Below are 22,879 nucleotides of genomic sequence, written 5' to 3' on the forward strand. Positions count from 1 at the left end.
TCATCTCAAGGGCTTTAACAATCCTATCTGTAATGTCCCTTTACCATGTGGGGTGACATGTCCACAGTTCCCACACTGGGATGAAGACATCTTTGGGGGACAATTGTCTCCAAAGGTCAATAATAGCTCCCCAATTTTAACTGGCCCTGGAACTCATTGTGGTACATTTGAATGTGAAAGGTAAGGAGACAATGGTTTCTTTAGGAGGTATTTTCAAGTAACGTGGAATTCATTCAGTTGGAACACAGACCTCTCCCGTCCCACGTAGTCAGCACGCCCCCTGGGGGCCAGAAGCCACACTGAGCCACACTGGGCTCAGGTTCCCGGCTGTCAGTTCACCTGGTGGCTCTGCGTGGCCTTGGCATCCACCAGGCCCCTCTTCCCATCTGCTCCTGCGCCATAAGAATGGCCTGCAATGCACATCCCCCCCACCCCGGCCCCAGGCCTGTTGGCTCTGGAACACTAACATTTTACATTTGAAAGAAGCCCGGAGAGTAAGATGTCTGCTCCCATTTTTTTTTTTAAAGATTTTATTTATTTATTTGTAGGGAGGAAAGGAAGGGAGAGAGAGAGAGAGAGAGAGGAGAGAGAGAGAGAGAGAGAGAGAGAGAGAGAGAGAGGAGAGAGAAACATCAATGTGCGGTTGCTGGGGGTTATGGCCTGCAACCCAGGAATGTACCCTGGCTGGGAATCGAACCTGGGACACTTTGGTTCCCAGCCCGCGCTCAATCCACTGAGCTAGGCCAGCCAGGGCTTCCGCTCCCATTTTTGACGTATGAGAGAGGAGTTTGAGGGCTACAGTCTTGTGTTCAAGGTTGCAGGGCTAGTTAGTAAGGACTGAATGGTAACACCCCTGTTTCCTCTTGATCAAGTCTTCTGTACTTGGTCCAACATTTTCTGGAAACTTTCTCACATGGCAAAAAGGCAAAGGCAATGGGAGAGCGAAACCCACTTTCCCTATGACATTTCTCCACCTATTTTGATACTTTTGACCTAATCGCCTCCGCCCTGCACCCCGTGAAATTCTAACCCGCCCATTCCGTGTATTAATTGTCGATCGGGGGAGCTCTGGCAGACCAAAGCATTGTGACATCTATTTCCTCACCACTGAGGATGGGTGAGAGTACCCAGTGACAATGACAGTGATGTGTCCTGACACCAGGCCTTCCTGCCAGAAAAACAGAAATGACAGCCGCCAGCAGCAGGTAGGAAATGGCACAATTTATTCTATGTTCATGTGAACATCTGCAGGCACAAGAGAGTGGAGAGGGGCCCCCTCTCACCCCACAGTCCCCACCACCTTCCCCAACCTGCCTGGCTGCAGGGAAAGGCTGGTGGTGACCCAGGAAGGGTACAGTGGTTTTGGCATTTGGTTGTGGTTTTGTATTAAAAAGAGCTACATTCGATTGGATGGGTCCTTCTGTAGTTCTGTGGGGGTCCGCAATGCCCAGGGAATCCTAGAGCTGGAGTGTCCAGAGGACTAGGCTGAGGTCGTGTTAACTGCACTTGTGTGGTGCTGGGTGGTGGTGCCCCTCTATTCTGGGGCATCCCAGACACCCAGAGGTCCTCAAGGTAGGTGGGGTTGGGTGGGAAGAGCTGCCACTGTTCTTTGGGGAGACGGTACTGGGGCTCTGGTCCCCTGGCCACAGAGGGCCACATCAAGGGGTTTCATATAAATTGGGCAGGTACCTTAAGAAAGGCCAAGTTCAACAACCCAAACCTGGAAAGACTCTATGGAAGGGTCACCCTGGGTTATTTATAACAGAGGGGTGTTTGTCTAGAGGGGAGGTGGAGTTCACTATTTATAATAAAAAGCTGTTTTTTCTCAACATCTCAAGGTGGCTGTCAATGAGACTGCATAAAAACTCAATCTTTATGATACGTGAAGGTGGCCCCAGGAAATCTGGGGTGCAGATGTGGGGTCTGGGAAACCCTGGCAGATGGGCCAGGTGTTTTGGAGGAACTGAAGGAACAGAGGGGACTGAGGGGGTGGGGTGGGCCAGGGCACACTGCCTCCTCATGACACAGACACGGGGCTGCGGGAAGCATGCTGTGAGGGGACTGAGGCTGGAAGGCGCAGTAGCGGCGGGCCCTGGTCTCGCTGACCCAGATCCTGTGTGGCCTGTCGCTCTCCCAGGCCAAGCATGCTAGGTGGCATCAGGGGGATAGCGTAGAGGTCTCCGGCCTCAGGGCAGATCCAAGTGCTTTATAGATAAAGTGGATTGTCATAGTGGGCCTCACGGCAACACAGAATCAGAGTTCAAGTCAATTCTCCCCTGTGGGACTCTGGAGGCTGGTGGCCTACTGTCACCTCAGAATCAGAGGGGGGACTCAAACCCCCAGTGTCCAGTGCAGCTATTGGGGGCACGAGAGGATTGCTGTCTGACCACTTCGGAGGTCAGTGACCTGCTGGGGCAGAAAGCATAGTCTAGTATTCCAGGGAGGTGGCCATCAAGTCGGAGTGTCCCTGCACTGCCTTGGTGGACAGTGGGCCAAGAGGTTCTCAGTGGCACATCCGTGCAGTCATTTCTTTCTGTTAAGAACAAACGGGACATCAAGGGTATTGACCACAAGAGGTGACAGAAATCACACACACAGAAAGCAGGGGATGCAACTCAAGAGACCACGGACCTCATTTAAGGCCAAACCTTACAGTGTGGCTGGTGTGGCTCAGTGGATTGAGCACCAGCCTGTGAACCTAAAGGTTGCCGGTTTGATTCCCAGTCAGGGCAACACGCCTGGTGTGGGCTAGGTCCCAGACTGGGGGCATGCGAGAGGCAACCAAACCGATCGATGCTTCTCTCCCTCTCTTTCTCCCTCCCTCCCGCTCTAAAAAAAATATATAAAATTTTTAAAAAAGGGAATAGGCAGAAGCATGCCTAGGGCTGATGTGACAAGCTCTGTGAAGGGCCTGAGAGGCCACTTTGTCAGCCCCGGAAGCCAGATGGTGTCTGGCTGCTCAATCCTGCCCTGCTGCAGAAAGCAAACAGCTGAGCACGCTAATGAAGCTAACTATTCACAAAATCCAGTTTACTGGCCCTGCACGCCCGCCCCCGCCCACTGACCAGTGGCTCCAGCTCCTTGGTGTCTATGAGGCCGAACTCCTTGACGAAGTAGTAGAAGTGCTTATAGCAGGTATTGACGTGTGCCTCGGAGCCCATCTGCGCGATGCGGTCGAAGTGGTGGATGTAGACGTGCACGAACACACGGAACAGCCGGGACAGGATCTTCTTCACCACCTGCAAGAAGTTCTTGGGGAACGGTGTGCCTGTGGATGGTGAGAGGGACCAGTGTACTCAGGAAGCAGCCTCAGGGGTCCAGCTTGGCCTTGAAACTATGCTGCCCTTGGACTGCCGGATTGAACTAGCCTGTGAACTAGTGAGGCTCAGAGAGGCTGGGACGCCTGCCAAGTTCACACAGCCCCTGCCCTGGTTTCCTCCTGCAGTCAAGAGTTGACTGATGGGGTGGGAAAGGTATACCCCTGTGAAGGAGCCCCTTTCTCCAGGGTCCATAGCCTCCTGACTCCCCTCCCCACACCCCGGTCTCTCACCTCCAGCTCCAGGGAGCCCGCTAAAATGCTGTGCGAAACCCACTGCCACGCTTCTTAACAATGCTTGAGGAAGGGATGGAGACAGGCCTGCGAGTAAAGCCCATCCTCGGGGTAATCGACATCAGCCAATCTGGCCCCACTGGCCCAGCCCTCGCTGGGAACGTGCTGGGAGCCGCACAGCCCGCCTGCCTTTGCCCAGCTCCCTTCAGAGTCCAGAACGTCCCCTACCCGCACCTGCCAGCTGTGGGTCTGCTATGTCTCCTCTGGGACCCGGCCGTGTGTGTACTCCCAGTAATACTCATTTTTCTTAACAGAATGGGAAACCCCCTGAAAACATTTCTAAAAGTTTACTGATTTTAAATTTATTTTTAAAAGATTTTATTTATTTATTTTTTATAGATAGGAAGGGAAAGAGAAAGAGAGGGAGAGGAACATTGATGTGTGAGAGATACATCAATCAGTTGCCTCCCACACGCCCCCAACAAGGGACCTGGCCCGCAACCCAGGCATGTGCCCTGACCAGGAACTGAACCAGTGACCTTTCTGTCCACAGGCCAGTGCTCAATCCACTGAGCCACACTAGCCAGGGCAAAAGTTTATTGATTTAGAGAAAGAGGAAGGAGGAGAGAGAGAAACCCCAATTTGTTATTCCACTTACTGATGCATTCACTGGTTGGTTCTTGTATGTGCCCTGACTAGGGATCGAACCCACAACCTTGGTGTATTGGGATGATGCTTAACCAACTGAGCCACCTGGCCAGGGCCTAGAAACATATTTTTGACTTTTGATATTTCCCACTTGATATCTTTGTCTCTCTCCATTTAAAGTATGTTTTTATAATATTAAATTTGATGTACTTGTCAGAGCTTCATTGAATGCACACACCATGTTGTACTTTCTTCTCTGGTTATCATAGTTCTTTACTTTTAAAAATTGTGGTAAAATATACCCACTGTGAGATTCCTTATCTGAGCCATCTGAGGTGACAGGTGTGGCTGGCATTAGACACATTCACGTTGCTGTGTGCCCCATGGGCTCCTTCCTGCGTCCCCAGCCAAGACTTCATGTCCCCTTCATCCCACAGGCAAGGTGGAAGCCATGTGTCAATGAGATCCAACCAGGGCTACCAGGTAGGTGCCTGGGACCAGTACTGACAGGCCGGCCTGTCCAGAGAGGGGCTGATGGGTCAGGGAGGACACACGGATGTCACTAACAGTGGGAAAGCCACAGTGTACCAGGTGCACACTCTCGGGCGATGGGGCCTCAGCAGCCGGATAGCACTGTGTTGATGAGGCCTGCGGTTGGCCGAATAATGGTCCGAAGAGGTCCAGGTGAGTGAGCGACTCCGTGTGTAGAGGCTCAGGATGCGGCATTTGCAGCAAGACCGTGACACGTGGCCCTGACACAGGGAGCTGATAAGGCTGCTCACCATGGAGGAGGTTCAACACGTGTCCAGTTAAAAGGTAATTGGGAAAGAACAGGCTATCTGTGCAAGACAGGTCTGGCCCGGCTTGCTGCCTCCTCTGTATCTGGGGCCAGAGGACCCACAACGTGAGAACTGATGGCTCTTTATTACTTCAGCTGTACTCCCTGGCAGAGTGGGTACCGGGAACCAGCAACGGTGATGCCGGGGAAGGCGAGGGATTTAGAGCAGCGTGACCCAGGTGAAGGGCTTAGAAATGCAACCTCCAGGACTGCACGGCCCACGCTTGCAATGGTATTCTCATGCAGGGGCTGAAATCGGGCCGCGCGCGCCTTTTTGTAAATAAAATTTTATTAGAACAGAGACTCACCTGTTTGTCTATATTGTGTCTATAGCAGCTTTGGGGCTACATGACAGGGAAGTGGTACTCGACCCTCAGTAGTTGAGACAAAGACCCGGCTCATAAAGCTGGAGAGATATACTCTGTGCTCCTTTTTTTTTTGATGATGTTGTTCCTTAGAATTTTGTTTTTATTAGCACAATGTGTACACAATCTGTTTGTTCACTTCCTTCGCTGCACAGACTGGCACTGGGACTGGCGACCCCGATGGCCAGCAGGGCTGCTCCGTCCATAGGGACTTTGGGGTTCTCTGGGGAGACGCTGTGAGCAGTCTCAGCGCAGTAAGGCTCGCTGCACGTCAGCAGCGCTTCAAGCTCCTTGATGCTGACACCCGGGAACTTCCCACAGCCACCGGGCAGCATGTGGGCCGTTTTCTTGGTGCTCTGATGACCAGCGCTGGGCACCAAGACCTGGCCTTGCCTCTTCTGTGCGCCCCATTGTCAATGCTTCTTGGTTTCCTCCAGTTGCACTTAATTTTGACATATCAGTCTGACTGGTGCCAGATAAACTCTAAAAATACATATATATTTTATCCTCACCTGAGCACATTTTTTTCCCATTGCTTTTTTAGAGAGACAGGGAAGGAGAGAGAAAGAAACATCTATGCGAGAGAGAAGCACTGACTGGTTGCCTCCTACACGTGCCTGGACCGGGGACTGTGCACGTACCCAGACAGAGGATCAAGACTGCAGCCTAGATGTGTGCTCTGACCGGGAACCGAACCTGCGATCTTTCCGTTACAGGATGCCGCTCCAACCAGGCCATAAGGGCCAGGGCCAGAGAAACTTCTTAGTCCTCTTTCTGACACATCTTGTGTTTTTGAGGGGTCTGGGGGCAGCCATGAAGCCGAGTGGGAGATGGCTGCCACCTCCGTAGGCAGCACCAAGGAGGAGCTGCTGCCCTTCATGGGAAAAGTCCACCACCCCGATCCAACGTTACAGAGCGTGAGTGGGTGGCTCGGGTGTACAGGTGTCCATGGCACAGAACTGGGGGCCGGGGATAAAATTTGGACCCTGTCCTTCTTTGCTCAGCCACAAATCTAACCTCAAGGAACACCTGGCAGGCTCTGCTTTTTGGAAGCGCCACAGAAGCAGCAGAGTCACTGCTCTCAGAGGAAGCATTTCATTCCACCAGTCTGGAGGTCTGGGGTCAAAACAGGCCAAGGGGCCCGGGACTTGTACATAGGGTAGGAAGGTATGGCCTGGGCCAGACAGGCCCCTGGGAAAAGCAGGGGTGACCCTAGACCCCATGATGTGATCGTGTGGCAGAGGCTGGGGCCCAGAGGGAGCCTGGAGTCAGCGATGTGGCCTCAGACCCGTGTCTGGGCAGCCATGTGGTGTCTGCCAAGTTCACTTTCTCTTGATTGCTTGTCAGTTTCCTCTTTGGTAAAATTTCTGGAATTATCATTCTATAGGCGAGGAGCTGACTAGAGGAACTCAGGGTCCAAGTTCTAGGACACGGACCCCTTCAGGAAGTGTCGGGACTTCAGGGGAGCCAGTAGGCCGTGCAGACAGACTCCAGGGCCACAGCACGGACTCGGTGACCTGATGTGTGGGTAGGTGGGGGCACTCATGAATCCCTCCTTTGGCAAAGCGTCTCTTCCGAGCAGGCCTTTCTCAGACAGGCCTCTCTGAAGGCCCCTGCCAATGGCAGGCCCAGTCCCTGTACAGAGGGTGAGCGAGGTCCAGAGGTGTGAGAAAGTGGACCAGGTGCAGAGTCCGCCAGCGACCAAGAACTGGGGCCTGAGACCCGTCGGCCCTGTTTTCCAGGACGCTGTGTTGACGCCAGTGTGACGTGAGAAGGGCCCTGCGCGGGTCCCCTAGGGCTGCTGCAACAGACACCGACAACTCTGTGCTCCAGAACCGCCCTCCCGTCTCCCCTCACAGTCCTGCAGGCTGGAGGGCCCACGCCGCTGCCATGGGGCGGAGGCGGTGTGGGCAGGGCTGCTTCCTTCCGGAGGCTCCAGGGCAGACCCATTTCCTGCTTTTTCTGGAAGCTGTTGGCATTCCTGGGCTATGGTCCCTTCTTCCTTCTCCTGTTGTCACATCACCTTCTCTTGTGTCAAATGTCCCTTCACTTCCCTTTGACAAGGACCCTTCTAATGAAACTTGAGGCCCACTTGGATAATCCAGAATAATCTCCCCATTTTAAGAGCCTTAACACGAAGCACAAACCATAACCCACCCACACACGGGAAACTACTCAGCCATGAAAAGGAGTGAAGCTTTGATCCTCCACTACAACGTGGATGAACTTGAACATGTGGCCAGACACAGAGGGCACAGACTGTGAACTCCATTTATGTGACATGCCCAGAACAGCAAATCCACAGGGACAGGGAGTGAGTAACTGGTTCTCAGGGGCTGGGGAGGGGGGAGGGGTGACTACTGATGGGGACAGGGGTCTTCGGAGGCCACTAAAATGTTCAGGAATTAGAGGGGATGGTTGCATAACACTGTGGATGTACTAAATGCTACTAAACTTACACTTTAAATGGGTGGATTTTATGGTTTGTGAATTCTATCTCAGCAAAGCTGTTATTAAAACATGACCACCTCCCCGCCCAGCACATCACGCCTTTTCCTTCCCTCTCTCCTCCCCCGCCCCCCCCCCCCAAGTCACCTTTCCCTTTCTCTCTCCTCAACTCCAAGGGCCCTCCTTTTGCCCCGTAACTTGTTTCCGGAGCCCATTCCTTCTGTCGCTCACTTCTACCTCCACTACTCTCCAACAAGCTTTCCCTCATGCTGTAAAACACCCCCGCGCCCCAGCCCCAGGCGGCCCGACTCACCCACGCTGGTGGGGAAGAGGTCTTCGTTGTTGATCTGCACCTCGATCCAGTCCATGAGCAGGTCCATGTACTGGGGGGCCGACAGGGCTGTGGGCTTGCGGAACCTGTGCTCGTCCTGCCAGCGGTACTCGTACTTGGGGCCGCCGGACATGATCGGGCAGGACTGCAGTGCATCATCGCTGATGGTGCCATAGATGAGGTTGACGCGGTTGAAGAAGTCCACCACGTGCACGGCCACCCAGTCGTTGAGCTCCTCGCCGGCGGCAGCTGCACGGCCAGCTTCAGGTCCAGCCCCGCATTCAGCGAGGCCTGCGCCTTCTTGTGCAACTCGAACCGCTGGGTGCCTGGCTCAAACTTGCGCTTGGGGCGGAAGGTCTTGTCTTTGTTGAAGACCTGCTTCAGGAAGGGGTTGGACATCTTGGTTCTCACTGCACGCTCCTCGGTGAGCTTCCGTGGACAGGGCTGGGCGGGATGCTGGTGTCGGCCACCAACCCAGGCGATCAGAAATTCACTGGCTCACAGGTCTCCCCCAGACCTGAAATACAGAAAAACGAAGAACTGTCACCTGTTCCTGGAAACTCTGTTCGGGAAGCAAGAGTGGGCCATGCTGGGGAGTTTTCCCGAGACATCTGGTTCTGAGTTTCATCAAGAAAGGCACCAGCTCCTCAGTGAGAAGAGCTGCCCCGAGGCATGTCCGTCCCGACTGCCCCAGAGCAGGAGACACTGAGCCAGGGCCTCCGAGAGCCTAGGCTGGCCAGCTCCCTACTCCTGCCCCCAGCACCCGGAGGCTTTCTGTAAGCTGGGAGACAGCATGGTGGCTCAGGGTGACTGCGACGGGCCGAGTATCGGTCTCCGGTCTCCGTACAGAGATGTCCACATGCCTAAGACCCGTGATTAGCAAGAAGGGCCTCTGCAGGTGTGATTAAGCTAAGGATTTTGGGACGCGCATGTCCTGGATTATCCGGGTGGGCCCTGGATGATGCGTGCCCTCCTAAGTGTAAACACGCACAGACACCCGGGGGAGGTCCGTTCAGCAAAGCAGGCAGAGATGGGGTGACGAGTCTACAGGCCAAGGGACGGCAGTGATCGCCGACACCACCAGAGCAGGGCCTGGAGCAGTCGCCCCCTCTGAGACCCAGAGGGGACCAGCCTTGCTGATGCCCCCACAGCCCTCCAGCTGGAAGGGAAGAAATTCCTTTTGCTTCTCTGTATGTCTAAATCTCATTATTTGATTAGGGCCTGCCTTAATATAGAGGGACCTCATTTTATCATCTTGATGACGTCTGCAAAGACACCATTTCCAAAGGGTGGACATGAGTCTGGGGGGACACTATTCCCCAGAGCACTAAAAAGCTTGGATGGGCTTGTCTGGGTCCTATCTGCGCCTCCATGGGAACATGCCAGACACCCACCCGGTCCAGGGGCGAGGCCTTGATGGGGGCTGCAGCCGGTGTTCCCTGCCACGAGGGCCCCAATCTCCCACCCGGTCCACCTTCTCCTGTCCACGCCCAGTCTCCTCTTCTGTTCCATGGGGAGAGCAACAAGCTCCATCTTGGAGGTGAGAAGATGAAATGATCACACGAAGCCACAAGCCCTGGTCACAGGCAGGCTGCCGTCACTCCATCACCTCCAACATCACCATCATTCTGCCAGGATGCTGGTGCCCGCCGACCTGCATTCTCCGAGTTCTCCCTCCACAGACGCAGTGGATGTACCCCCTGGGAGGGTGCAGGTGGCGGACACAGGGAGGGCGGGGCCAGTGGGGGGTTCACCAGAGAGAGGAAGTGGAAGAAGTGCCTCTGTATCACCCCAGGCCCAGTTACACAATACTCACCCCTGGGTAATAAATAACCATTTACAATATTATGGGAAATCCCCGTCCTCTTTTCACTTTGCTTCAAGTGAGGTGTGAACGAAAAAGGGGCAATTGAGCAGACCTGACAAGCCCAGGACCACACGGCAGGCCTGGCAAGCTCGTGACGTGACCGTGACCGAGAGAAACTACACTAGATGATGTGACCACCCACCTCCCTGGGCAGGTCATGGAGGGGGATTACTTCCCAGGCCTAAGGCTTCCTTAGCAAAAGGTCCGTCTTTACCTTAAGCAAGCCCTCCCCACTGTTCTCGTGCATCTAGGTTAACACTGTTGAAATGTCAGAGAGATCTTTTTGTCCAGACCCCCCGGCGGGTAAACGTGCTCACCAGCTAGCGCACTCCCTCCTCAGCGTTCGCTGGTTGCCCACACCCGCCCATTTACTGTAAATGCTGCGTGTTAGCTGCCCTGCACCCCTGGGGTAAAAGACGTGCGTGTCTCTCCATTTCACTTTTTACACAATCCTAGGATTTCCCCCTTTCCTTTCTTCTTAATCTCCCACCAGTGGTCTCCCTTATTGTCCCTCCTTTGATTCCAAATTCACAAAAAGAACCTCAAACTGCCATTCTGGAGCATTTTCTCAATCCCTTAAGAACTAGCTTCTAGGCATGTCCTCAGTTTGGCTCAAAAAAAAAAAAAACCCCACAAAAAACCTTAGTAAATTTGTATAAGGTCCCTCTACAGGTCTGGACGCATCTCGTCAACAGTGGGAGCTTGTTTCCGTGCCGCGTGGCCAGCTGGGCTCATCTGGACGCCCGCCCTCCAGGCTCAACACGCCGTGTAGCAAATGAGCCCAAACCAAGGACACTGGTTGGTCCCCACTGCTTCTGCAGAGGTGCCACTCAACCCCTGAGGCCCAGGCAACTCCAGTGGAGTCAGACCCACTGAGGTCGGCGCTGCCAAGGCCAGGCTCAGCCAAAGGGAAGCACATGTCCACTCTGACCACAGCACCCAACTTAGTGCCGCGGGCATAGGCCAGGGTCAAGTCTAGTCTTTCCTGGGCCCGGAGAGTGAGCCATCACACACACACTGTGTCCTTGGGGCCAAGGTGAAGTAACTCTGACGACAAGAGGGCCTGAGGCTGCTGAGGATTTCAGCACGATTAAAAAAGCTGAGTCATGACTTGGGCCACATCCTGGATCCCTGGAGCCTCCTTCTGGCTGGGCCCTGCCCGTCTCTGGGCACAGGAAGAGTCTCTGCGTGTGGAGGGCTCCTCAACCCGGGCCTTCTAGAGATTCCTCTGGAACCACAGCCAAACTGAGCCTCTCCCGTTGCTGGGCTCAGAGGGAACACGGCAGAGTCTGCCCCTCCACCCTCATATACTCAATGGAGACTTCAGGGCGGGAGGCCAGGCCCTGTCTTTCAGAAGCCTTTGGTTTAATTCCAGAGACTAGATATATAATAAAAAATGCCTAAACCAGCATTCTCATCTGGGTGATCCTGCCCCCAGGGACTCAGGGCGATGTCTGGGGACACCTGTGGCTGTCACAGCTGGGGGTGCTCCTGGCATCAAGTGGGTGGGGGGCAAGGATGCTGTTCAACACCCCACAGTGCCCAGGCAGCACCCCCCCAAGAGTGACCGGCCCAATGGCAGCAGTGCTGGGGTGGGGATGGGGAGCAGTAGGGGGGAGGAGACCCTGGTTTCCCTGGTTTAGGTCATTTCACACAACTGGTGAAACTGGGCAGACGTGCCCTTCCATGTGGCCAAAACGAGTAAAACATGGACACTGAGCGTGGGGGTGGAGGAGTCAACCAAAGATAACCGAGCCAGAGGACGAGAGGAACTCCAGTGCAAAGGGTGGCAAACTACCCCCACACAGGAGAAGGGCTGTGACCCGAAGGGACAATCAGTGGTGCTGGCCAGGACCAGGAGAAACTGGACACCTTGCCAGCGGGTGACAATACCAAAGGGGCAGCGCTGTGGAAAACGGTCTGGCAGTTAAGCAAGCAGGGTTACCACCTGACCCAGCAACTCACTCTTAGGTATCCACGCAAGAGAAGCAACAATACACGTCTACACAAAACCTGTCCATGGAACCCGAACCCGGAACCCGAACACGGACATCCACAGCAGCATGATTCATAGTAATCACTGAAGAGTGCGAACAACCCAAGTGTCCATCCACAGGTGATGGACAACGCAACAACATTCCACGCACACTGGAACATCACTCAGCCGTGAAAAGGAGGGAAGCACTGACACTCGATACAACGTGGGTGGACCTCGAACTCGGGAGAAGCCAGATACAAGAGGCCACGGCGTGTGCCGCTCCATTTCCATGAAACGTCCAGAACAGGCACAGCCACAGGGAGAGGCTGGGGAGGGAGACCGGTGACAGGTGACAGGGACTGGGCTCCTTTTTGGGGAGGAGAGAGTGTTTTGGAACTAGATGGAGGCGGTGGTTGCACAACTCTGAGTACACCAGATGCGCATGGGCACTTTAAATGGGAGGAGCGGACACCATGAGAATGACAGCTAACAAAGCTGTTACTTTCTAATAAAATTTTACATTCATAAATACATCATTTAAAAGCTGTTGTTTTTTTAAAGGTGGGGGAGGGACAAGCAGATCAAGCACTGGCTGAGACTCTGCCCTAGGAACCTTGAAGAACTACAGATGCTCCCACCTGTAAATTTCACAGGAGACCACCCCATAGAATCATTGTTCGCTGTGAAATGTGACACAACTACAGAAAACTATCCGAACTATAAGGTGCAGGGAGGGATGTGCCCTGTGCCCCAGCATGAATGAGGCCAGTGCAGAGTCTGACCCGCTGGGTAATGCCGCCTGAGGCAGCCTGTGCCCCAGAGCAGAAAGGGCCTGGCGCCTCCTGCCAGACCTGAAGGGCCTTCATTTCTTTCCCCAGATCCACCCTGGGGCCCTGGCCACCGTTGTCACTTTCTGCCACCTTGGTTAACACCCAGCTAGGCACAATCTGAGAGGAAAACAGCACCCCCACTTTACAGATGGGGAAGATTAGGCCCAGCCTGGTCCCCCGCCCCGCCCCCATCGTACATTTGCTGTACATACAACGCTGACATTGGGGATGGGTCACTCTCTGTGGGGACCTGTCTTGGGCACTGTGGGGTGGCCCCATCCACTTAAAGGCAGGAGCAGTCCCCGTGACAACCACAGATGTCTCCAGACATCGCCCAGCCCAGGTGAGAAGCACCGGTCAGTGAATGAGTCAGTACTGAACAATTACTGATCACCAAGTCAGTGAGTGTTTCAGGCTGTGCAGCTGGTAGGAAGAGGAGCCAGAGCTCAAATCCTGAACCACGAGGATGAAGCCTGCAGTTCTGTCCTCGAGGCCACGTGCCTCCGTAGCTCACCGCCCGTCTATTATTCCAGCACCCACCTGTTTTATTTCAAATCCAGTGCCAGGGGCCCTCCGGGCTGGTCTCTCCCCCACCAGAAACCTCTGCAATGCCCGCAGAGTCCAGACCAGTGCCCTTCCTGGGTTTTGGTGAGTGGGCACAGCCCTGGGCGCCCAGGGTCTGGAGGTTGGGAAGGTGGTGTCTCCAAGAAGGGAAAGGGGTAGCCACAAATGCTCCATCTATCCGTTTCTCTCCTACCATGGACGGACAGGACAGGGCCCAGCCTCAGACACCCCCTCGCCCTCCCGGAACCTCTGACTGAGAGGCCACCTCCCTAACCCCAGTCTCAGAGACTAGCTGCACCCCCCAGGGCTGGGCAGCCCAGGACTCCTCCATCCCATGGGCGTGTACACAGGACACAATGGGTGGGGACCCTGCAGCACCACCTGTGACTGCTACCTGCCCACGTGGCCCCATACACATGCCCAGATGATGATGGATCTGCAAATGGAGCTGCTGTCACGCCAATCTGGGGGTAGGTGAAGGGACAGAAACCTGTGTGGGCCACCCAGAAGAGCCAGCCCGCTTCCCTGTGCCCATTGCTAGCTGGCACCATGGAAATACGTTCTCACCCTTGGTCTTATTTCGGCCTCCAAACACCCCTCCACAGGTGGCATGGGCAGCCCCACGTGGCAATGAGAAGACGAAGCGGGGCACTGCGTCCCCGGTCTTGCAGAGTGGCGCTGGCCAAGCAGGGCCACAGCTGCTTCTATTCCAGGCTCCTATTCATCCTGTAGCAAACGTCTGCCCTGGTAACACGAAGAAATCTGCACCACCAGTGCCCCGTTGCTGCCTTCTATTTATTTGAGGGCTTCCCTGGTGATGGCTCTGGGGATTTAACCTCTGACAACATCAAATGGGGACAGGAGACCTAGGCAGATGGGAGCCTCAGGGAGGTGGTGGCCCCACTGCCCCCCTCAGGCAGGCCAGCTTGTCTTGGTTCACATCTTCTCATGCCACTGCTGAGATGGTTCTGGAAGATGGGGCAGGGCAGTGGAAGGGACTCGCAAGGCTCCTGCTCGCCTTTCTGACTCTTAGAAGGTGGGAGGATTTTGTTAAGTGGAACAATGATTTTCTGAAAAACTTCCTGGATGGGTAGAGTTCCCGTCGAAGGCAAACAATTTCCTATCAGAAACACGCACACATCCCACGGCCGAGGAGTGGCCAGCTGCAACCCGGGCCACATCGCCGCCCCATTATTGTCTCCAGGGGTCTTTCTCCTTGATAATCTTAGAACACCCCCAAGGGCACGGGCAAGGGGAAAGGCTGGGACAACCGTGTGGGAACTCACTGCTAAGGGCTCTCCTCCTCGCTACCTGGTTAATTATTTTTTTAAAAGATTTTATTTATTTATTTTTAAAGAGGGGAGAAACAGCAACGTGTGGTTGCCCCTCGCGCACCCTACACTGGGGACCTGGCCTGCATCCTCGGCATGCGCTCTCACTGGAACTGAACCGGCAACCCTTTGGTTCACAGGTTGGCGCCTAATCCACTGAGCCACACCTATCAGGACTATTTTTTTAATAATTTATTTTTTATTGTATTTGTGTTCCATTACCATTTATCCCCTATACACTCTCTTCTACCTGCCCCCACCCACCTCTCTGGTTCTTTCCACAGGTGAGGTATGTTGGGCACCTGGAAGCTTCTAGCATGACAGAAGGTGAGATGACAAGATTCCCAACCCAACACATGCCTACCCTCCCTTTTCTTCCTGAAAACAAAACACAAAACCTAGGTCCTTTAAGCAATGTCAGCAGCAAAGCCCAGCCCATTACCACTTCCTTCCGGTGCTTTCACATCCTGCCTCTTACTGCTAACACTGCCACCACCTCGAGGACACTGCCCCAGCCTGGCGGTGGGGGTGGGGCTGGGGCAGCAGGCCCCTGTCTGTGACGTCAGTGCCTGGGTTCAGGCCGGCTCCAGGCGTTTGGCTGGAAGATGCTTGTGGCCCAGGGTCTGTCCCGTTACAGAAGCCAGCGTCCCACACTGCCTTCCACCACCCTAATATTAATTTTTATTTATTTACTTATTTTTAGAGAGAGGGGAAGGGAGGGAGAAAGTGTGGGAGAGAAACATCTATGCGAGAAACATCGATTGGTTGCCTCTCATATGTGCCCTGACCAGGGACTTGACCGAAAATCAGACTGGCGGCTTTATGCTTTTCGGGAAGATGCCCAACCAACCGAGCCATTCAGAGCCATAAGGTCCATTTTTCAAGTTCACCGCAGTTCCCTGAACGGGCAGGCCCCGCCATCCTTCTGGGTGCTCGTGGGACTGGCTTTGGGCCTCCCCCTGCGCAGGGAGGGGATTTGCATTCTGTTGGCCTTTTGCACTCACACCTCGGTTTTGTGGCCCAGTTCTCTAGCATGTGCTGTGCAAAAGCAGGAAGTAAGGTTTTAGGGGCTGTTCCAGGCCAGGTGCTGTTGAGGGGTTCTGAAGATTCCAGCCCAAATGATACTCAGTTCACATCCTGTAAATTCCACCCATTTAAAGTATACCCCACTGGATCCCACAGCACTCCTATCACCCCAAAAGACACTGTGCCCATAGGCAGTCACTCCCCCCCATTGGATTGAATTAAGTGTTGAACAGTGTCCCCCCAAAAGATATGTTCAAATCCTGACCCCAGTAACTGTGAATGAAACCTTGTTTAGAAATGGGGTCTGTTAGGGTGAGGCCACCCTAGAGTAGTGTGGGCCTAATGCAAAGAAGGACCCATGTTCTGATAAGAAGAGGATGATCTGGACACAGACACACAGAGATGATGGTCATGTGACAATGGAGGCGGACAAACCCAGAGACAGCAAGAACTGCCAGTAAATCAGCAGCAGCTGGCAGAGGTAGCAAGGACCCTGCCCAGGGCTGCGAGCAAAGAGCTCACTGCACATGGAGGAGGGCCGGAATCCGAATTGGGTGTCCCCCATCCCTGACTCTGTTCCACTAAGACAGAGAGGGGTACAGGGTATGTGTGGACCAGCATAAGGATCCTGCACCTGATAAAGAACTCCTCTCTCTGCCTCAGCTTCCCACAGGGGCAAATACAGATACTACTGTTTGACAAAACTGTGTCACCTGGGGGACAGAGAGGAACGTGACAGTGGTCATGGAGTGTTGATATGTCCACTTAGGAGCCCCGCCTCCTTCTTCTGAGGACACAGCCCAAGGTTTCAGGAGATCCCACTGCATCGTCACTGACCAGAGGCACGTCAGGAAGGGCAGAATACATGAAACGGCGCCTCCTGAACTGCCACCCAAACATATGCCCCTCGCTGGCTGCCCATGCTTCCTTTTCACATTGGGAACCTTGGATATGAACTTGACTGTGCACTGGCCTTGGAAGCAGTGGGTAATGGAGGAAAGCAGTCACAGCTCTAAGCCGTCCACTGAGAGCCAGGCCCATCCACTCAAGGGTTGCATTCTTTCCTGGGGGCTGTGAACAGCTCCCAGCAAGTCAGCTACAGCAGTGGATCTCGCCTGGGGTGGTCCTACCCCTAGGGGACCCAGGCAATGTCTGGGGACACCTGTGTTTGTCATACTGTGGCTATTTCTGGCATAAGGTGGGTGGAAGCCCTGTCATTCCCAGAATCCAGTTTCTTAAGACAGATTACCCTATTCTGCTTAAGATATCTGAACTTCAAAATTCCAGGAAATCAGAAACACAGCTCACCAGCTGGGGCACGTCTGGAACTTCCCAGAGTAAAAACCCAACTTCCCAGTTACCGCTGGGGGATTTTGTTAAACCTCCATTTTATGAGGCTCTGGTGATGTGAGAACAACTCCCAAAAGATGATTAATGGCTGACTTTTCCATGAACTTAAGAGCTCAGCCTCGGAGCATTTCCACATAAGAAACAGCCTACCCTAGGCTTGCTAGAAGATGAATCACCTACAGAGTTCAGAAACTGGGCCCTGGCCAGGCAGCTCAGTTGGTTGGAGCATTGACCAAATATGCCAAGGTTATAGGTTCAATCCCCCGTCAGGGCACATACGAGAATCAACTAATGAATGCATAATTAGGTGGAATGACAAATTGATGTTTCTCTCTTCTCTCTCCCTTCCTCTCTCTCTAAAAATCAATGAAAATTAAAAAAATAATAATAAAGTAAAAAGTTCAGGAACTGAACTAGCCTTCTGTGTGAATCCCCTGAGGAACTAAAATACTACTTTTGCTGAGAAGAAGTGGGGGCGGGGAGAAGAGGAGGACTGGAGAGAGACGGACAGACAAAGAGAGAACTTAGACTTGAGCTGGTCACAATTACCTGGTACACGGAGGACACTGAGCTCAACTTTGCAGGAGATGCAAAGATGATAAAGACACACTCTCTCTTTTAGGGCTGTCCCAACAAAAAGTAAGCTATCAGGTGTGAAAAGACAGGAGGAACTTCAAATGCTATGTCCAAGAGAAAGAAGCCAGTCTGAGGAGGCCACACTGTGATTCCAGCTCTAGAACATTTTGGAAAAGATGGAACTGCGCAGACATTAAAAGGTTCAGTGGGTGCCAAAGGCTGGGGGAGGGAGGGATGAATAGGCAGAGCACAGAGGATCTTTAGGGCACTGACACTGCTCTGCATGATGCTGTCATGGTGGATACACGTCACCATACATGTGTCCCAACCCACAAAATGTACAACACAAGAAGTGTCAACCATGGACCTGAGGGAATAGTGACCTGTCAGTGTAGGTTCATCCTTGTAACAAATGTCCTGCTCTGGCTGGTGAGGCTGGCAGTGGGAGAGGCCATGTGTTCGCTGGTGGGTGGGGGGTGGAGGTGTAGAGAGTAATGGGAAATCTCTGTGCCTTCTGCTCAGTTGCGCAATGAGCCTGAAACTGCTCTACAAAATAAAGTCTATTAAAAAAATTATAGCTAACATTAATTCACCAATTACGACACATCAAGCATTTAGCTAAAACCTTTAAGTAGCTCAACCCTTTGAAGAAATTACAAAAGCCACAAACAGGAAGCAGAAAACCACGAAGCCTAGCAGAGCAAGAATTGAACATGTATTTGCAGAAGGAATACACACCATGGAAGGCATTAGAAATATAATATGCGCCCAGGCTTAATTTCAAATTTTCCAGTGGCTACACTGAAATGCAAGAAAATGAAAAGAAACAGGTGAAATCCATATTCATAATATATTCTATTTAACCCAAGGGCAAGAAAATATCATTTCAACACTTAAGGAATATAGAAAGTATTAAGGACATAGTCTTTTTTAAACATATGAGTCTCTGTGACCTGGTGTGCTTTCTGCACATATAGAAGGTCCTCATTTAACTCAGCCATGTTTCCAGGGCTTACTAGCCACGTGTTGTGGCAAGTAGCTGCAGCCCTGGACAGCTCAGCCACAGAGGGGAAAACCCACCTGTCAGAAAACAGCAGCAATGGAACAGGTGTTGTATGAGGTGGGTGTAGATTTGGACCTGAGGGAGGAGAAAGGCAGCCATCAGAGAGGATCTGGGATCAAGAAACAAAGGATGCCTTCTGGGATGGGGGGGGGGGGGGGGGGGGGGGCCGGGGCAGCCAGGACTTTCACTTGCTGTCTTCTCACTCCAGGCTCAGTACACTCCTTCAAAGAGTTCTGATAACTGACTGGCACAGACTACCGCAAGCACGTGGGGGAAAAACCCACTCATTCTTTAAGACATCAAACAGGAAGGAGGGCACACTGGGGCTCAGGGCTTCTGGGAGTCTGCAGCTCCTTGGCATCCCTCAGCATTGAGATATAAAAGAGGCTGAGAGCCCCCTTTATGTTGGATGAAAGGAGGGATGAGAAAGCGATTACCCAGAGGCTACATGCGTATAACTCCAGCAAGTCCAAAACCAGATAGTAGAGACAGGCCCCTGGACTGTGAAATATGCAAAAGTACACATGCATCATATTCAAAATTTATCCGACTATGTGCTTGGAATATGTGCAGTGCATTAAATGGCAATTAAACCTCTATAAAAGTTTGAAAAACACACAGAAGAATCTTACTCCAAAATTAACACTGGCTCTCTAGGTGGTGGGTCACCCAAGATTAATTTTCCGCTTTGTGACTTTCCAACTAGCCCCCTTTCCCTTTCAGTGACATTTTATAAAATACATGGTCATTTAAAACCAATGCCAGCCCACAAGCTTCAAAGAGGGAGTTGCGAAGTCCTGCCAATGGGCAGTGCGGACACCACCAACACCTCCCGCTCTGCCCCTGTGCAGTGTTCAGTGACTCTGGGGACCAGGAAGCAAGAAGCGCGCTTCTAAAAAGCCGATTCCCCGTCTGGGAGCCCTGAAATTCTGTGGACTTGATTCAAATCAGTGGCGGCGGCCTAGCGATAGTTAGTGACACGATCCGGGGTTGACCCCAACGTGACATTTATAGCCACGAATTCTACCGAGAGTCGACACCTCCCTTCCCGCCACCCGCGTTGGCCCTCCGATGAGTTAGGCCGCCCGCGGCCCACGTTCTTCCCTCCAAGGACCCACCTGCTTCTACTCGCAGACGCGCAGGGCCACCCTCGCCTCCGTTCTCCGTTTCCCGCCTCCGTATTCCGTCTCCTGCCAACTGTCCCGGGTCCTCTGATCGCCGCTAGTTGAGCCCCACCTCCTTCCGCGGAGGAACATCGCACAGGGCCCGCCTCGACCCCGCCCGGCCGGATCTATTTTCGCTACAGGCCGAGGCCTCCCCGGAAGCAGAGCTAGTGGGCGGAGGTCTAAACCGAGAAGGGGCGCGCACAGACACCGCACTCTGCGTTGCTTGGCAACCGAGGACGAGCTGTGATGCCATTGGTTAGTGGACGGAGCTTCCTCTCTGCTGGGAATGTGGGGCGGGGCCTCGAGCAGGGGCTGTCCTGGAAGGAGGAGCTTGCGCCGGCCAGGGGACCTTGCAAAGGGCGCGGTCTGAGGGTGGGGCTGATCCGGGGAGTGGAGACTTCCGGAGTGGCGGCTCATGGGCGGGGCTTGGAGGCTGAGCCTGCCTCAGCATTTGTCTGTTGAGGGGAGGGCCCTGAACCTGGGGCGGGGCCTGCGCCGGCAGCGATGCTGGGGCGTGGCCTGGGACCAGCAGAGCTCCGTAGGTTGGCGAGCGGCGGAGAGGTGTGGCGTGAGAGGTGCTCTAGGTCGGCCGGCGGCGCTCTGGGCAAGGACTGGGCCCTGCAGAGTACCTAGGCCTGACAGCCGCGATGGCCCGCTGCTTGCCTGCACTGCCACGGCAGTTTCGTAGAGAAGTTCTCCTTCCACTGCCATCATGTGAACCTCAAACGCCGCGTGTGGGCGACATCCCCGTGTCGAGCTCACTGCTCAAAAACTGGAGCCAGAACACGATGAAGGACACCCGGCCATCCCATCGAAGATCAGCGAGAGCGGGGGTCCCGCCTGGGCGTGTCCCTGGTCCCGCCAGAAGACCCCGGCCCAAGCTGCTTACTCGCCTCCTCTTCCTGCCCCCAGCCCGGGAGAAGCTGGACCAAGTGGCAGACACCGTACCAGAAAATGGACCAGCTGCACCAGGGAAAGATTTATTTCCCGGTTAAGGGGGCGGCCCACCCGCCCCGGGACACCCCAGTCTGCCCATCTCTCGAACTTGCCTTCCTCCTGCCTCCCTTTTTTAGGGAAATTGGGGTATTTCCCTAACGAGCTTCGAGTCATCTTCCAATAAGAGACCATTTCCTGCAGCGATTGCGAATAGGGCTCAGCAGTGGCGATGTGCTGAGGGCCCCAATGCCCATGGGGTCCAGGGCTCTTCCCAAGGGGCCTATCCTCCACCTCATCCCTGCTTTTCACCACCTGGGTAGGATGGGGTGTACAAGGCTAGCCCTTCTCTGAACTTGGGGCCACACCGCCTCTACACACACGTATCCCTGCAGGTCATCTGTGCAGAGGAAGACAGTTGTGCAGTGTCTCCTCCTTAACAAGTGAGTCTTTGTAGAACTAATTGGCACAAGTAAATACCACCTCCCCAAACCCAATGTGAATTTTATCAGAAGTAATGGGTTGAGCATCTGTAGGGACAGCCACCGGGAGGCAGGACCTGGCCCCTGTGCTCAGGGCCCCAGCCCCTTTCCCTCAAGGGTCTCTGAGCTCAGCTGGCACAAAGTGGGCAAATCATCCTGACTAAAGGGTCCCTCCCCCAGGAGTCTGGTCTGACTCTTGCCCTGAGTGGGTGTCAGGCCTGTGGTCAGAACCTAGGATACCCCACAATGGACGTGTCCCAGTGGAGTGCCCTGGGGGATCACAGGCACTGCCTGGGCACCAAACTTGGGGCTAACTGGGGCCCTCTTGTGTCTTTCAGACAGAACATCAGCACAAGGTGAGCCCTGCTCTCCTCTCCATAGCCCTGGCCTGGCGGTGGGGTGGGGGGAAACAATAGGGTGGTGTGCAGTCCTCCAGGTCGCTGGTGGCAGATGAATGTGGGTGTTGGGTACGGCAGACACAGCCAGGCAGGCCTCTCTGCTCCTGGGACATGCCAGACATCACTTGTGCAGCCACATCCATGTGATCACTTCATGAACATGTCCTCCTCACCGCTTGGATGCACAAAACCACTCCAGCCTTGTGAGTCATCTAGAAGAATCTGCATGGATGGGGACCTGGGGGAGGGGGCCCAGGTGGCAGTACAAGCCAGGACATAGATCAAAACCCAGGAGCTAATTTACCACAGACCCACCCAGGAACTTTTGCAGCTCATTGGGGGAGGTGGGTGGGGACAAGAAAACAGGCTGGGCCTCCCAATTCAGCCTTGAAGGTCTGTTTGCACCCCTGTCACATGCCCCAGCGGGGAGGAAAGGCACAGTTCCCTAGCAAATAGTTAGAGGGAGGCCGGGGAGGGGAGAGGAAGTACTGAGGCACCTGTGTCTCTCTGAAGCCAAGCTTCACCTGTCTAGAATCCCATCACCTGGCTAACCTGACTCTCAAAAATGCTCCCGCATGCCTGAGCAGCACTGATGGCTGCCGGCCCACTGAACGGCCCCAGCCACAACATGGAGCCAGGTCTCAGCTGGGCTGCTCCAGCCTGACCCTGTGGAGCAGGCTCCTTGCTCTCCGAAGCCCCTGCACCCCCATCAGAGCCCAGGCAGGGCCAGGGCTGGGAGGAAGGTTAGGGATGGACTATATACAGCAGAGGCCAGGTGGGATTTCAGAGCTATATGAATAATGACTAAATGTCCCTGACATTTCTCATCACGTAGCAGTCCCTGTGGGTCAGGGAGGACCGTGTGAGGCAACCGGCTGGGTCCCCAGGCAAGGCACATCTAGGTCATGGGCAAAAGGTTGAGGGGGTCCCCACATCCATCTGACTGTGGGTGGTTTGGCTGAGTATACCTGGGCAGGCCCACCTGGAAATGACCCTGGAAGCAAGTGGATTCCTCTGGTGACTCAGTGACATGGCGGTCTGGTCAAACGAGGCCTGCTTGACTTGTATGTCCTGGGGCTCAGCTCACCAGGTCACATAGGGCTCAACCTCAGCCCAAGGAACCCTACAGCACTGC

General features: G+C 54.0%; 2 protein-coding genes across 2 annotated transcripts; one reads left to right on the forward strand and one right to left on the reverse strand.

Annotated features, from left to right (window-relative positions):
- Positions 1-1,201: 1,201 nt before the first annotated feature.
- MOB3A (MOB kinase activator 3A) lies at positions 1,202-20,084 on the reverse strand. The gene is given in 5 exon segments (XM_028520242.2): positions 1,202-2,533; positions 3,066-3,268; positions 8,163-8,420; positions 8,423-8,697; positions 19,884-20,084. Coding segments are annotated over 4 exon segments (648 nt in total). The 5' UTR covers positions 8,580-8,697; positions 19,884-20,084; the 3' UTR covers positions 1,202-2,503.
- Positions 15,068-21,585, forward strand: IZUMO4 (IZUMO family member 4). The gene is given in 7 exon segments (XM_036034467.1): positions 15,068-15,077; positions 20,556-20,587; positions 20,589-20,658; positions 20,661-20,723; positions 20,726-20,752; positions 20,844-20,874; positions 20,876-21,585. Coding segments are annotated over 7 exon segments (384 nt in total). The 3' UTR covers positions 21,027-21,585.
- Positions 21,586-22,879: the final 1,294 nt, after the last annotated feature.

Source organism: Phyllostomus discolor, chromosome 8 (genome assembly GCF_004126475.2).
Source record: "Phyllostomus discolor isolate MPI-MPIP mPhyDis1 chromosome 8, mPhyDis1.pri.v3, whole genome shotgun sequence".
Taxonomy (NCBI): Eukaryota; Metazoa; Chordata; class Mammalia; order Chiroptera; family Phyllostomidae; genus Phyllostomus; species Phyllostomus discolor.